Source organism: Oncorhynchus tshawytscha, linkage group LG05 (genome assembly GCF_018296145.1).
Source record: "Oncorhynchus tshawytscha isolate Ot180627B linkage group LG05, Otsh_v2.0, whole genome shotgun sequence".
Lineage (NCBI taxonomy): Eukaryota > Metazoa > Chordata > Actinopteri > Salmoniformes > Salmonidae > Oncorhynchus > Oncorhynchus tshawytscha.
Window position 1 is genome coordinate 61,866,351 of NC_056433.1, and position 15,712 is coordinate 61,882,062.

At 41.5% G+C, this 15,712-nt stretch overlaps 1 protein-coding gene across 8 annotated transcripts in view; it reads right to left on the reverse strand.

The window, feature by feature from the left end:
• LOC112251050 (phospholipid-transporting ATPase IF) overlaps positions 1-15,712 on the reverse strand; it is a 34,117-nt gene that overhangs the window by 2,660 nt on the left and 15,745 nt on the right. For 3 of the 8 annotated variants that reach the window (XR_006083461.1, XM_042322191.1, XM_024421713.2), the window contains exons 19-29: positions 13,279-13,482; positions 12,370-12,523; positions 9,968-10,070; positions 8,241-8,386; positions 8,074-8,133; positions 7,594-7,721; positions 7,313-7,451; positions 5,689-5,754; positions 5,407-5,510; positions 4,951-5,116; positions 756-892 (exon numbers count right to left, since the gene is read on the reverse strand). Coding sequence is in view for 7 of the 8 variants with exons in the window: in XM_042322191.1 (XP_042178125.1) it covers positions 756-892; positions 4,951-5,116; positions 5,407-5,510; positions 5,689-5,754; positions 7,313-7,451; positions 7,594-7,721; positions 8,074-8,133; positions 8,241-8,386; positions 9,968-10,070; positions 12,370-12,523; positions 13,279-13,482 (1,407 nt within the window). In the remaining variant the exon portion in view is untranslated. Of the gene's footprint in view, positions 1-98; positions 893-3,132; positions 3,264-4,124; positions 4,211-4,950; positions 5,117-5,406; positions 5,511-5,688; positions 5,755-7,312; positions 7,452-7,593; positions 7,722-8,073; positions 8,134-8,240; positions 8,387-9,967; positions 10,071-12,369; positions 12,524-13,278; positions 13,483-15,712 lie in introns of those variants that run through there. The other 5 variants (XM_042322193.1, XM_024421710.2, XM_024421714.2 and 2 more) reach the window with 4 other exon arrangements.

The following is a 15,712-nucleotide window of genomic DNA, read 5'->3' on the forward strand; positions in this document are numbered from 1 at the left end:
CACACTGGCATCATGCAGTCATTCTCCATAGATAAACACATACAGTATAAACAGACTTTGGCAAGTCCAAGACCAGGAGTACAGGTCAAATGCAGAACGAGAATAATATGCAGAACGCTTTAATAATGATCCAATAAATATACCTTGAGTAGCATTCTCTTGAAAAGATCTTTCAGCATAAATACATTGTTGTAGATCAATAGCGACTTGGACTCTGAACCTGGGCTTAGCCTACACTGTGCAACACACTGACTCGGCAGGCTTTGGAAAAGTTAAAAGAAGCACAAAACTTCAGAAGACGACAAGGTCGATCAGACACAAAGATAGGTTACAAAAAGCCCACGAGTGAAAGAAGATTTAAAAAGAAATCCATAAGAGTACAGACTTGGAAGGACAGATCGGATTACATAGACACATGGCTACATTGGTGAGCACGTTGTCCCACTGAATATGGAAGAAGAATAGACCATAAGAACCCCATGAAGCTGATCATAGCATACAAGATAAACAAGTCTCCATTAAAGGTCATTTTAGATCCAGGATCCTGATACTAGTCTCCCTCCATACAAAACCTTTGGCTGTCACTGGGGTGCCTGTCCTACCAGTAAGACCGTAGTCTAGTCTACCTCTCTCTCGCTCTACTAGGCTAGGACCTCTCTCTATTCGGCTACTGCTGGGGAGCAGTGGGCTCATCCTGCTCCAGCTTGTAGGAGATGCGCCTGCAGCAGTAGAGGCTACAGAGCATGGGGTCACACCTGTTAGCGCAGGCAGGGTCGCAGCGGCCCATTACTTGCTCCACCATCCGGCCCAGCCGGGTGCATCCATTCTCCCCCTCCGAGTAGCAGCACATGGAGTCCACGCAGCCGATGCCCTGGTAGTTGGTCTCAATAAGCTGCAGAGGGAGGGGAGATGACAGGTGGCAGAGCACAAGAGAATATTACAATCAGCACATAAAAAGGTCAAACCACTATCCAGAAGGAAACAGTCGAGGGAGCAAGTAGGGGGTGTTGGGGATTCTGAGCTCTACACAACAATAAGGGGTGGGTGATGTACAAGGTGTCAGACACAAATGTACACAGTAAAGCTGGGGAGGTGAAAAATCAATCAAATAAAGACTTGAATCAATACATTTAAAAGTGATAAACGATGCAGTATTTGCCAAGGCAAGCCTGTCCATGTAATCAAATCACACAGTAGTTACAGAGTTATGTCAGTGTAACGTGTGCTTAAAAATAAGTCGGCTCAGTTCCACATAATGATATAGAATGGCGATTCACTCGCAAACAAAAGACAATCTACAGATGCAAATGAATGGCGAAGACAGAACATTTTGCGAATTTAAAAATGCATAGCCTTAAGTGTAGGAAAGTCGATTCATAGACGGCTCTGATCTCTTACAGCAAACTCTTCATTTTCCTGAGTAAGCACTCATTGCGCAGAGCACTGCTGCAGAGGCAGACCTGAACACATCCCAAGACTATCGACACTGGTTTGGGGTTACAACGCTCAATTCCCCCCTCTCCCCTCCACTCAGACACTACTGTATATTTGCAACAACAGCAGAAACAGTGGTAAGAAGACTAAACCAAATAGGTATTAGGCTACATTGTCATGAATGTATCATTCTACTGTATCTTACATTACACACTGTCCTCCGAATCATAACTGTATGAAAAACTGGCAAGCAAGTTCAGGTGATATTGATATTCTTCTCATCAACACTGTACAAGGCCGATTACACAAAAATCCTTCATGTTTCCACCTTGACCTGTCGCTAGGGAATCCCACTAACATGGTTGGAGGTCGTGATGATTGACAGTTAAAGTAGCTGTCCAGTGATTCCACATATGAAATATGACCTATAATTAAATTACAATATTAATCCTTCCAAAAATGGGAATTAAGTGTGTTAAAAAAGCTGTTTTTCTATATTTGAATGTTGTGGGTGTAACCAACAACAGAATGGTGTGGGCGTATACTGGTCAATACAAATACTCATGACAAGTAAACGCTGATTGGCCAACGTAGTCAAAAACATGACATCATCCTCTATGAGGAAATAGCCATACCCTTTGAAACAGTCTGTTTGAGATACAAGTAAAGAGTGTTTTTTTCTGAAATGCATGCTGTGGCCACAAATATGAAACAGGACGAGTCAACAACATTATTTGGGTAGGAGTTAACAGACGAGCTTTTAAAAGTTAAATTTTCACTGGACAGTTAGTTTAAATCAGCTGCCCCCCCAATCATTTCGTACGTGATTTACCGCCCCTGTAAATTAACACCTTGTGTTACCACAAACAGGAAAATCATACCAGTCACACAGAACTACACAATTCTCAGCTAGCTAGACCCATCAACAACATAGAAGCCATCAATAACATGTAGAACCCACCAAAAACAGACCAAAAATAATAAATCAGGAATACATAGGAGTTCGACTAAGGTGATATTGGTAACATTCATGTGAAATACAATGAGATACATTTGATCTATTGACGATCATAATCTTTGTGATTAATGAGGTGAAATAGTAACCTTGCCATTGATTTGATTAAATGAAGTCAGGGATGAGGTATATGAAAGTTAAATGACGGGGAACACCAAAAAAGAACAAAAAAATACATTTAATCTAAAGAACAAGCCAAAGAAAAAAAATGACAGAACAATAATTTTGCCATATGCTGGTAGGATTATTATATATTGAAATGAAAAATATGGTTTGTTTGAAACAATGAGCTTCAGTCTTTTGCTGGTTTAAAGGCATTTAGGCAAATAAGACATGCATAAACATTATTGCTTACATACACAGACAGAAAGGTGATCAATGACACAAATCATGATTAAGTGAGGTTGGGTTTTGTTATCACACTTGGCAGAATGCTGTAGTATCCAGACAGACAGGAGAACGAACGGGGACGACATCGAGAGGACAGTTAAACAAACGTGCCAGCATTCTCCCACCACCCAGGGTGATCATGCCCTGATAGTATCCCAGCTAAAGTCTCTAGGAGGGATGGCTCTGGTCAATGTGGCGGGGGGCTATATGGGGATGGGTGGACAATGGTAGTTCAGGGGAGGACCCACACACACAGACGCCTGGCTGGGCCAGGGAAGGAGTAGGACTACTACCTAGGGGAGCATAGGGCTGGGCCTTGGGCGGGGGGAGGAGAAGCAGCTAGCAGTTGCCAATTGTCCTCCCCTCGGCTCCAGCTTTCAGCAGAGTCATATTCTGAGCTGACTGAACTCTTATCCTCTTCCATCTGGAAGCACAAAACAACCCATTAAGTCTCCCGGACAGAAGGAAACAGGAGAGAACAAGATGAATGAGCACAAAAACTACTCCCACATCCATTGGAGGTACAAGGATAGCCACATAGCAGTTACTGATCAATGTGTGTCCAAAACAATGTGTACACAAATCTTTTAATTTGGAGACTGGGCACAAAGATGTTCCAAAGAACCAATGAGACATTTTATTCATTTCAGTGTACTTTCAATTATGTAAATTGATCAACTATCTGGATGACTGAGGAATTAATTTAGAATTTGGATGATCAATTATTCCGTAAACAAGTCAATCCAATTAGGAAATTGATCACTTGCTTTTAGATGGAGTGGTCGTCATTTTCTCTGCTCATTGTGCATATCTTAAGAAACGAATGCTACTGTTTAAGAGCATGCTGTCCAGAATATGATCTTGAGATAGTGAATAAACTCCTATGGAAATAGCATTCACCAGCCAGAAGCTTTGAAGTTCTTGCTAACTATAATTGTGTGCCTCAGAGTTACTGTATTAGCAGCAGCACACAAACAGACTCAAGCTGTGCTCCACATGCCGTTATGGCTGGAGCGTTATATTAGGGCTGCTGCACCATGCTGCAGTGAGGGGCTGCTCTGCCCAATGCAGAGAGCACTGGTCCTTCTATGCTAACCTGAAGTGACACACACTTGATAGAGGCTTTCCTAGGGCCAACATGCAGGGGTGCATAACAAAGTGCCTTAGACTTATCCTTTCCTCTCTTTTTTTTACCCCCATTTCCCTTTCCCTAGAATGCTGGTTAGTTAGTTTGTCCTCTGCATGCAGACAAGACTTATTAGGCAGCACAGCCCTCCTACTCTACCTAATTTTGCCCAGCTGATTCTTGGCTCTGGAGAGAGGCTGCAGAGCGATGAAGTCGTCACTTATAGCGACTCGGTTGGAGTACATCTACAGAGCAGAGGGAAGGGCGGAACACACAGACAGTCAGTTAGGAGGGAAGAAGACATACATGGTAGACAGAGTAGTAAGACAGAAACATACACATGTGCACACACACACACACACACACACACACACACACACACACACGAGGACATCAGCCAGAGAAAGGAAGAAAGGTGCCTTTATCACAGAGACAGGACATGAGACTCAAGCCTGAGAAAGAAAGAGCTTTTATCTTCTAAGAACTGCCGAGCATCACTTTACAGAGTGGGGATACTAGAATTTCTGACTGAACAACTATTTGATGCAAAAGGCCAATACGTATAAACAAACAAAAAAACAGGGCATATCAATGTCAACCTTTTAAGCAAAGAGGAAATTGTGACCACAAAAACAGAACAGTTGAAAAGTCTGTTTGAGGAGGCTGTTTAAAAAACAACAACTGTGTTCATGTTGAGTAACATGCTCCTACCATCTGGCATCTACAGTCTAGCTCTCCCACCTAGCAGACACACAGACACGCTACAGTAGGTTTAGAGCTGGAACAGAGAACCCGTTGTTTTGAGCGTGCCTTTGTCAGTTGCACAGTGAATTGTTGTTCTTGTGTTGTCTGTGAGGTGAAAAGCCATGCTGTGGTGCGAGTGTCATGCGTTTCCTGTCAGTGTATAGTCTGTTACCACAAACGTTGCTGTGAGGGTGTCCTGTGGGTTAGCAACAAGCCGCCCACCCCTCCCCCTCTGTCCTACCTGAGACTTCTGGGTGCTGGTGGGCTGGAGGTGCCTGTAGAACACCTTCTTGATGATGTCAGGGAAAAGGCAGATGATGATGATGATGATGATTGCGAACCAGGCAGAGCCGCTGGACAGCAACTGGACGAAGACAAAGTACATGTCCTGGGTGTGGAGAAAAGGCCTGGAGGGGGGCAAAGGTCACAGAGAATCACAGTTAGTCAGCCAACATTTTTTAAGGCTCAACTAACCCTGTGAGTAAAGCCTGGAATGGAACTTGAAGCTTTTTGACTGTCTGAGATGACAATGGAGATAGTGATGCTAGCCACTGTAAAACAGGTGAAAATCTGAGTAGACTGTATGCCACATGCAGTTCAATTACACTTGTTGGTCTTATCACATACTATATACTGGAGTGCCATGTGTACTAGACAAACACAGGTTGTGTGGGAAAGAGATGGCAGCTCAGCTCACCAGATGATTCCCCCATAAAAAAGGGAGAAGATGAAGTAGAAAGCGATGGAGCCCCAGGTAACAAAGTGATTCATCCACGTCCAGAAGTGGGTCTCCAAGGCCAGCTGTTGACAGAGGAGAAACGACAAGTAGTTTGGTCAGAACAGCATGTGAAACGCCATAGGAGAGCAGAGAGGAGTGAGGTGCCAGTGACAACAATATCAAACATAGATAGATTTCATGTGGGATTGCTTTCAGATTTATGAATCAAACAATTGCAAAAACTCAAATAACAAGATTTACCTTCAGTGTAACAGTGATGAGCATTACTGTGAATACCAAAGTGCCAAATGTCCAGTTTCCAAACATCTACAAGACAAAATAAAACATTTAAGAATTTTCACATAGAAAATACAATGGCATAACATTATCATAGGAATAATGCTTTAATAGGGATGTACACTGAGTATACCTAACACTAGGAGCACCTTCCTAATATTGAGTTGCCCCCCCCTCCCCCTTTTGCCATCAGAACAGCCTCAATTCGTCTGGGAATTGACTCTACAAGGTGTCAAAAGCGTTCCACAGGGATGCTGGCCCATGTTGATGCCAATGCTTTCCACAGTTGTGTCAAGTTGGCTGGATGTCCTTGGAGTATTGGACCTTTGATACACACGGGAAACTGTTGGGCGTGAAAAAAAAATGGCAGCGTTGCAGTTCTTGACACAAACCAGTGCGCCTGGCACCTACGACCATACCCATTCAAAGGCACTTAAAATCAAACTGAATGGCACACACACAATCCATGTCTTAATTATCTTAAGGCTTAAAAATAATTATTTAACCTGTCTTTTCCTCTTCATATACACTGATTGATGTGGATTTAACAAGTGACATCAATAACGGATCATAGTTTCAGCTGGATTCACCTGGTCAGTCTATGCCATGGAAATAGCAGGTGTTCTTAATGTTTTATTCACTCAATGGAGATCGAGTGATGTGTTATTAGACTGCTTTCCAGAAGACTAGGCCTAACTTGTGGAGACAAAGTTACTGACTCTCCGAAAGCTATTGAAGTGAGCGTCTCCAACTAGCCATCACCACTCACACTGAGAAACATAGCACATCATCAAACGCATAACCAAGCAGGATGCTGATATAGAATGGACCAATGATAGTAACAGATGATAGGGTAGTAACTATGACGGGCATACTTCCACGGTAATTCAGTCAACTCTTACCAGTTGTCTGTTAGCTCTCAAAATCTGACGACATGCAGAGCATGAAAAGAGGGAGAAAAGAGGAAAAATAAAGAAAACAAAAAGCAAAAAAGAGCAACATGGTGAGTTCTTTTTCAACAACACGCTAGTACAGGTGTGTCAAACTCGTGTTGCCCCGGGGGATGCAGTAGGTCTTCAACGAGGGCCGCACTGAAGATCGGATATATTTCCTCACCGTCAAGATTGGCAAAAAATAAAAAAATAGTCCTCTATACATTATTTTGGGAATTATCGATGCTCCCGGACTGTCTAGCTCCACATGCCGTTATGGCGATTATTAGTGAGCTGGACAAGAAACTGTATGAATGTAGGTCCTTTATCATTTCTTCACCATTTCAATTTGGTTTTAGTCATTTTAAAGTAAATTGAGTGCGTTCCCACCTCTGCTCTAGTAGAAAGACTGACACAGACAACCACAACAACACAGGCAGCCTCCTGGAACTTACTGCCATCACACTGCCTAACAAACTGAAATATCAATATTTCATATTACTGTCTTGGTAAAACACCCAATCAATATTCCCAGAGATCTGCACAGAACATTCACAACATTCACACAGGCCAAGCCAGGTGGATCTCTGGCCCTCCCTCCTCCAAGCGGACCACGACCAGAGGTAGAGCAGATGGTACAGTACAGCCACCCTCACCTGTCCATTCCCCATGAGAGACGTGTCCTCCCCCATCAGGATGTAGGAACCAAAGAAGAAGGCAAATGCGTGGCAGAAGCCCAGCAGTGTCCAGTACAAAAAGGTCTTGAAGGAGAGGAGAGAGTTCTTGCTGATGTCTCTGTTGGTGTAGAGGGACAAAAAATGGATGGTACTATCCGTTATCAAATGCTTGTTGTGTTTTCAGGTAAATGCATCTAATGGAGGTACAGCCTCATTCTGTATGGAAAAAAGTATATGTCAAATAGAACACCATGTCCTACCTGTAGAGCACTGGCTTACTCTGCAGCACATGAGGATGGACCAGTTGCTCAAACAGGCTGTACACCAGTATGGGCAGGGAGGTGAAACAGATGTTGTAGAGTGTCAGGTAGACGCTGTCATACAGAGTCTGGGGAAACAGGGACACAAAAACAAGGTAGGACAAGGTTGCCACATAACCCAGGGCCATGTACAGCACAGCACAGCACATACACCTGCCAAAAAAAATCACTTCCGTTCTTTATCCAGCATCAACTGGTGACGATATTTGGCTAATTTATACTGTATGTTGATGATCCAAAGCTGGACAGTTTGAGTTGTTGATCCCTCAGTGGAGATAAAGCTACACGTGGTACCTTCAGAACAACAGGGATGTTTATCACACAGAACACACTACACTGATACAACACTTACAAAGCAACAGTAATAAGGGACCACAAAAATGAACAAATAGAACTAATGAGACATTGAAAGACACTTACTTGTTGTGAAAACAGACAGAAGAACTGGTATAAAAACTGGGGCGTAATAAAGCACACATTCTAAAAGAAGACAAAAAGGGATTTAGACCTGAGACAATAACATCTAGCTCCTGTATTGGTTTTCATTGTATAGGGCACTGCAAAGCATCCTTAAACATCGAACTCACCTTGTAAAAAAAGTACTGTACAAGGGTTGCTATTCTAATGTAGTAGAAGTGGCCATGGACAAGCAGCAATTTGGAAAGGAATTTAAACCTCGCTATTGCATAGTCACTGTTTTGTACTGCTTGTCTTCCCTCCTTGCCCATGATTCCTGAAAAAAATTATTATTAGCCACCTTGTATTGAAACAAAATACAATAGAGTAATTGATTATTGGGACATTCCATGTCATTTCAGAAAGCCATGACACCCACCATAGCAGATTGTTCTGAAATATCTTATGCTTCTAACTATAGAAACTAAGCATTCATGAAACATTTTGTTGAAATAAAATTAGATCTGAGAAATTAAGCTAATTGATTGCACCCAAATTGTCCATTTTAATTTATAGGATTCAGATAATATTCAATCATTATATTATTTAACATCGAATTTGGACCAAATGTTTTTCTATTATTAAGTAAGACTTGAGGAATCCAAAGAAGTGGTCAAAAGCCATTAGTTCTCAATGTTTAACAAGTGGTATGAAGCTGCGGCTCGGAGTATTGTTTCTTCATCCTATGTAATGTATTCTCAGTGAATTTGGTTTTTCCCTGTTCACAGAAATGTGTCATTGAAGGTTTATGTTCCATCCTACATCCTGATATTTCCAGGTTCTGACCACTAGATGGTGCTGTTCCTGCTATTAGGCTTTTTTTTTTTAACTCCACATTGTTAAAGGGACCGTTCATCCCAATTACATATTGGTTTTCTTACCCCGTAAGCAGTCTATGGACCAGGTATGGGAGCAACCCACACTTTGGTTTTGTTTACCTGGCCACTGTTTCAAATGCTAAATGTTTTGCATTTGTAGCACAAATCCAATGCAAGTCAATGGTACCTATATTAGCATTTCCATGCTTCATGTCCAAATCATCTATAAGTAACGTCATTGAGTTACACAATCCATTTTTAGATACTTTAAATTTGGACATGATGATTTGGACATAAAGCACGCAAATTATAATATACGTACCATTGACTTGCACTGTTTACCTTGACCTGGCAAAGCATGAGTTGCTGTCATATCTGGTCCATAGACGGCTTACAGGGTAAAAAACAACAATGCAATTTAGTAATTTGGGTGAACGATCCCTTTAACAAGGCAGGGGGGTTCTTAAACAAATATATCACCTAATAGCAGGAACAGCACCATCTAGTGGTCAGAACCTGGTAATATCAGGATGTAGGATGGGACATAAACCCAACAACTACAATGACTAATTTCTATGAACAGAAAAAAATCCCCACTGAATACATGACATAATATGAAAAAACAATGCTCTGACCCGCAGCGCCATACTACTTGTCAAACAGAGAACCGATACATTCTATATACTCTTTGTTGGGGTGATATTTGTCGTGGGATGTGGGTAGGTCTGTGGGTGGCTTTTGACCATTTATTTGGATTCCTCATGTCTAATTCATTGTAAGAATAAAGTTTGGTCCAAATCAGATGCTTGGTACTATATTTATTGAATATTACATGAATCCTATAAATTTAAATGGCCAATTTGGGTGCAGCTTAATTTGTCAGAGACCAAATTATATTTAAACAAAATCATTTTGGGGGAATGCTAATCTTAACAGAAACGATTTTAGAACAATCTGAGATGGTGGGCATCGAAATCCTCTTTCTTGTGCTTTTTGAGGTGGAATGACCCTATTGTAATTTGATGGGGTGAAGAATTTACCTATGCCAACATGGGCTTCTTGAATCATGCTGACATCATTGGCTCCATCCCCAATGGCTAAAGTGATGGGTTTCTCTGGAGATGTTTTCAGCAATCTCACCACCTGCCAAGCAGCATAAAATACTAATTAATAAGCAGTCCAAATGAGACCAGGAGCAAGTCCACAGAAATGAACCTTTAATGTAACACTGCAGACAAAAATCACAGCACTGGTCAGATAATCTACCCTCCACAGCACTGATCACTAATACAAAAAGCAGAGAAACCAAAATATAAAACTGAAATAACTTCCTAAGATGAATAGCTAAGACAATTTGTACATGTCATGCAAGAGCGCACACTATTGTGAGCAGTGTTGGGGGTAATGCTTTACAAGGTAACGGGTTAGAGTACTCAGATTACCACAAAAAGTAATGTTAGTTTTTCAATTTAAGTAATCAGTTACTTAGTTACTTTTTCTAATAAGTAAGTTGTAACTGTAACAATATTATTTAGCTTTTTCTTTCTTATTTCTCCAGCTCCATCTTCACCATAAACATAAAGGAAAGGGCACTAAAGACCTGTTTCCATTGGCACTTTGAAGTGAATCCGGGTTGGCCTTGGTGGGCTAGTTCGAATTGAGTTTCCACCTCCTCCAGAAATTAGAAATGTCACGTTGTTAGGTAACATAAACTCACCCCATTCCGTACAAATGTGCTCAACCGCAACATTCAAACGAGGCTACAAAGAAAACTAATGGGACTGTAGCGACTGTGTTGACTTCAAAATCTGGGGTGTGAACTAAGTTTCTATTCAAGCGTTGATCTAAATGTTAATGGCTCTATAGTATTGGAGAAAAGTTGAAAAAAACAGACCCTCCATTACATCGGGACGTGTCATGTAGTAACGTACAGCACGTATAAAGCAACTATTTCTGTCTTACAATCTCATCCCCTACTCTCATCCTTTAAAAACAAGAAATGGACAGTGTCGGGGGTAAGGGAGGATGGGATACCTAGTCATTTTTTTGAGTCATCATTGAATGCCATCATCCTTCTCAAAGCCGCTGTTTATTTCTAAGATCACTAGCACCGCCCTAAAAACCTGATTCAAATTCAACACAAACCTTCAAATAGGTATGTAATGACACATTACATAAACTCTTTATAGTGTTTTATTTTACATTTTAGAGGCGATAAGGTGATAAGTTGGACAGATCGAGTGAAAAAAAGCTATTTTCCCCACACATCTCTGTCTCACTATCACGCATTAGTTTAGCTTCCCCACCCGCCCCAACGGGGCTCATTGCTGCATAATTCAAGCAGGCAACGGGCAGTGTTTAGGTCATGTAATTGATTATTTTGGAAAGGGGAGAAATTGTGCTTTACAATGGTATTGACATTACAGTTGATCTGGAAGTATTACGTTTTTGGGGGCACTAAAATAAGGGCAATTGTACGGACCAAGGCAATGTACGAGTTTACGCTAGCCAATATGTGACTGTGCAGCTGGCTTCGCTAATGTTGCTAGCTAGCCAGCAAGATGTTGAATATAATAATAGTGACCATGCTGTAACTGCTGTACACACCTGCCAGGGCAAGCCAGACTGTGATCCATGTATTTAGCTTGCTAATGTTAGCTAGATAGCTAAACTGTTAGCATCGTCGCTAGCATAACAGGCTAGCTTAATTCCTACCTTCCTTGCCATGGCATTGGCTATTAGCTAGATAACCAAGCAAACCAGACAACAGGCTTGATATGATGTAGCTAGCTAGCTTACGTTAAAAGGGCACTAAAAGTTCACAATGTAGTCGTACAGGCCTAGTTTTACATATAATTTACATATAACCCAGTTCGTATCAGGTACAACAGATTGGTTGCCAGTTGTCCTTGTTAGCTATTTGAGCTCTCCTTTTACATATGTATTTAAGTATTGTAAAGGAGATATTGTGTCTGTCATGTCATGCTACATGAGTTGGTATAGCACAGAGTGATACAGACGTAGTGTGCTAACGTTACCTCTACTGGGCATAAGAATGACCAACACGTCTTCAGAGGGTTTTCTTTTTGGTTATGCAAAAGAAATGTAATAACTAATTAGTTACTTTCCATTGTAAGTAACGTTGCAAGTTACTTTCAATGGCAGTGATGTTGTAAAGTAACAAGTTACTTTAAAAAAGTAACGTTCCCCAACACTGGTTGTGAGTGAGTTGTAAGAGTGCACTGTTTTAATCATACAGTATGTTAATTCTACTAGAATATAAGTTGTAGCCTGTTAGTAGACAATAATCTTTAGACATGTGTTCTTAATTCTTGATAGAGCATGAGAAAAATCTGAATAGCACCGTTCTCTGGCTCCATTCATAAAGGAGACCCCTAATAGGTTGGTAGTGACATGAAGCAGTGACAGTAAGGGAACTTGCCTTGGCCTTCTGCAGGGGCGCCATCCGGCAGCACAGCACGGCAGAGCAGTTCTTGCACACCTCCATGAAGAGCTTCTCATGCCCCCGCAGTGCCAGAGACAGGCTGGCCCCGTCCACCACCAGACCATGTTGGATCACATGGTCCTCTTTGATCCTACACACACACACACACACACACACACACACAGACAGGAGAGCAGGTATAAATAACTATACAGCCTTAGCATGGAGGTGCTCACGACACAGGATGTGTACACACACACACATCTCACAAATGGGCCATCACTGGGAGGGTTATGCGTCCTTTCCAAACATAATCAACCCATTTTAAATGGAATTTAATAAAAACATTAATGGTCTTGATTTCTCATAACCATATCCATCATTTGTCACCCAGCACGGGTGGTATGTGGGAGGATTCGGGTCGTGACTACCTCTACAAAAAAATCAATATCTTTCAAATTCAGTTCGAGTGCTATGGCAACTCTTCTCCGCTTTCCAAACTGAGTCACCCGCAGCGCATCGTGCCTAATGATAATCTCCCCCCAGGGGACCTGCACCGAGACTCCCCCTTCACCATTAATAAGCCAAGGACCATTGAAAAAGGGACTGTATCAGTGCTGATACAGAACAGAAAGTTCCAGAGCTGCTCTGACAACATTCTGGCATGTAGAGAATCACTGTGTAGTGTGAACATTGGAGCACTGTCCTTAACACTAAATATGACGTTAATCTCTGACTTCTATACTTATTTATTGCACCCAAACTTGTACCCTGAATACATCAACCTGCTGATGAGGGCATGTGGACAAGTCAACCCAGGACACAACATGGATCACAGACATAGTGAGTGAGTGACATGAAGATCATGGGGAAACATGGTGGTAGATGTGAGTAAAAGTGTCCTACCTCCTTGCCAGTTGTCGGAGCTGCTCGGCACACTCGTTGTCAGACTTCTGCTGCACCAGCTCCAGGATGTTCATGGTGCGGTGGAAGTGGCCGCAGGAGAGGCTGACACTGACCGCTGTCTCGTGCTTGTCCCCGGTCAGCACCCACACCTTGATCCCAGCCAGGCGCAGCGCCTCAATGGTCTCCTGGACCTTCTCCTGCAGCCTGGGGACACAGACATACCAGTCACAGCACGTTAGCCTCTCTGCCATATAAAAGACCGAAAAAGGTAGAACCAGAGGTGGTTCATTTACATTAAACAGTAGGGAGGGTTTCTGTGAGTGTACGCGCACTGATTGCAGTACAAGAAACAGAGTTAGTTTATTTCTCTTTCAACCTCAATTTTCATGCTTCCACCACAGGAGGCAAACAACTTACTTCTTGGTGACAGGGGGGCAGTATTGAGTAGCTTGGATGAATAAGGTGCCCAGAGTAAACTGCCTGTTACTCTGTCCCAGATGCTAATATATGCATATTATTAGTACTACTGGATAGAAAACACTCTGACGTTTCTAAAACTGTTTGAATGATGTCTGCGAGTATAACAGAACTCATATGGCAGGCGAAAACCTGAGAAAAATCCAACCAGGAAGTGGGAAATCTGAGGTTTGTAGTTTTTCAACTCTTTGCCATTCCAATATACAGTGTAAATGGGGTCATATTGCACTTCCTAAGGCTATCACTAGATGTCAACAATCTTTAGAACCTTGTTTGAGGCCTCTACTGTGAAGTGGGGGCAAATGAGAGCTGATTGAGCCAGGTGTCTGGCAGAGTGCCACAGGCTCTAAGGCACGGTTACGAGAGAGTTAGCTCTCGTTCCATTGCTTTTCTACAGACATAGGAATTCTCCGGTTGGAACATTATTGAACATTTATGATAAAAACATCCTAAAGATTGATTCTATACTTAGTTAGACAAGTTTCTACGGGCTGCAATATCACTTTTTGAACTTTTCGTCCGACGTTCGGCTGGACCTGAATGCGCGTTTGGATTGTTTACCAAACGCGCTAACAAAATAAGCTATTTGGACATAAATTAAGGACATTATCGAACAAATTAAATATTTATCGTGGAACTGGGATTCCCGAGAGTGCATTCTGATGAAGATCATCAAAGGGAAGTGAATATTTAGAATGCTATTTCTGACTACACAATATGGCGGATATCTTTTTTGCTGCTGTACTCAGATTATTTCTTGGTTTGCTTTTTCCGTAAAGTTTTTTGGAAATCTGACACAGTGGTTGCATTAAGAAGTATTTAACACTTTTCATCAACATTTATGATGAGTAAATGCTTGTTTGTAGGTGACCAAATACTTATTTTCCACCATAATTTTCAAATAAATTCATAAAAAATCCTACAATGTGATTTTCTGGATTTTTTTCTTCTAATTTTGTCTGTCATAGTTGAAGTGTACCTATGATGAAAATTACAGGCCTCATCTTTTTAAGTGGGAGAACTTGCACAATTGGTGGCTGACTAAATACTTTTTTGCCCCACTGTAACTGCAAACGGGTTTTCTAATGATCAATTAGCCTTTTAAAATTATAAACTTGGGATTAGCTAACACAACGTGCCATTGGAACACAGGAGTGATGGTTGCTGATAATGGGCCTCTGTACGCCTATGTAGTTATTACATTTTCCAGCTACAATAGTCATCTACAACATAAAAAATGTCGACACTATATTTCTGATCAATTTGATGTCTTTTTAAAAATTGACAACAAAAAAAGTGTTTTTCTTTGAAAAACAAGGACATTTCTAAGTGACCCCAAACTTTTGAACAGTAGTGTAAGCATTTTGCTACACCCGCGATAAGATCTGCAAAATGTGTATGCAACCAATAACATTTTATTTGATTATTCAGCCCTAATGTTTGAAACAAACATCATTATGTTTTCATCCAGAGTCACATGTATTTATTTATTTCCCAAGCTATAGCATACAATATTTTACATACAGCAGGTTTTTAAAAGGACCAAAGAGTTTGCTTTGCGTTTTCATTTTTTGCCATGGAAAAAATATTGCTATACTGGTATCGTCACAGCCCTAGCGGAGGCATTCCATTGTAAGAAATGTAGTAATCAGCGTAGAGGTGGATAGTCGATACTATCCACGTCTACGATACTGGTGTCGTTACAGCCCTATTAAGCACGTTGTTCACAAGCGGCACTGCAGTATGAATACAGAGATGATGTTGCGATAGAAATGTTAAAGTTAGGTGGTAAAAGCCAGACTGATTAAGAGGCTAAGAGAGGGTGCTTAAGATTGATCATATCCTCAATAATGTAGAGGCTCGTTCCTTTTTTGGGGGTGAGCAGAGCAGCATCCTCTGAGCGAGAAGTTCTATAAGCACCTTGTTCGCCGGAGGGGGAATTAATTAGAGGAGAGAG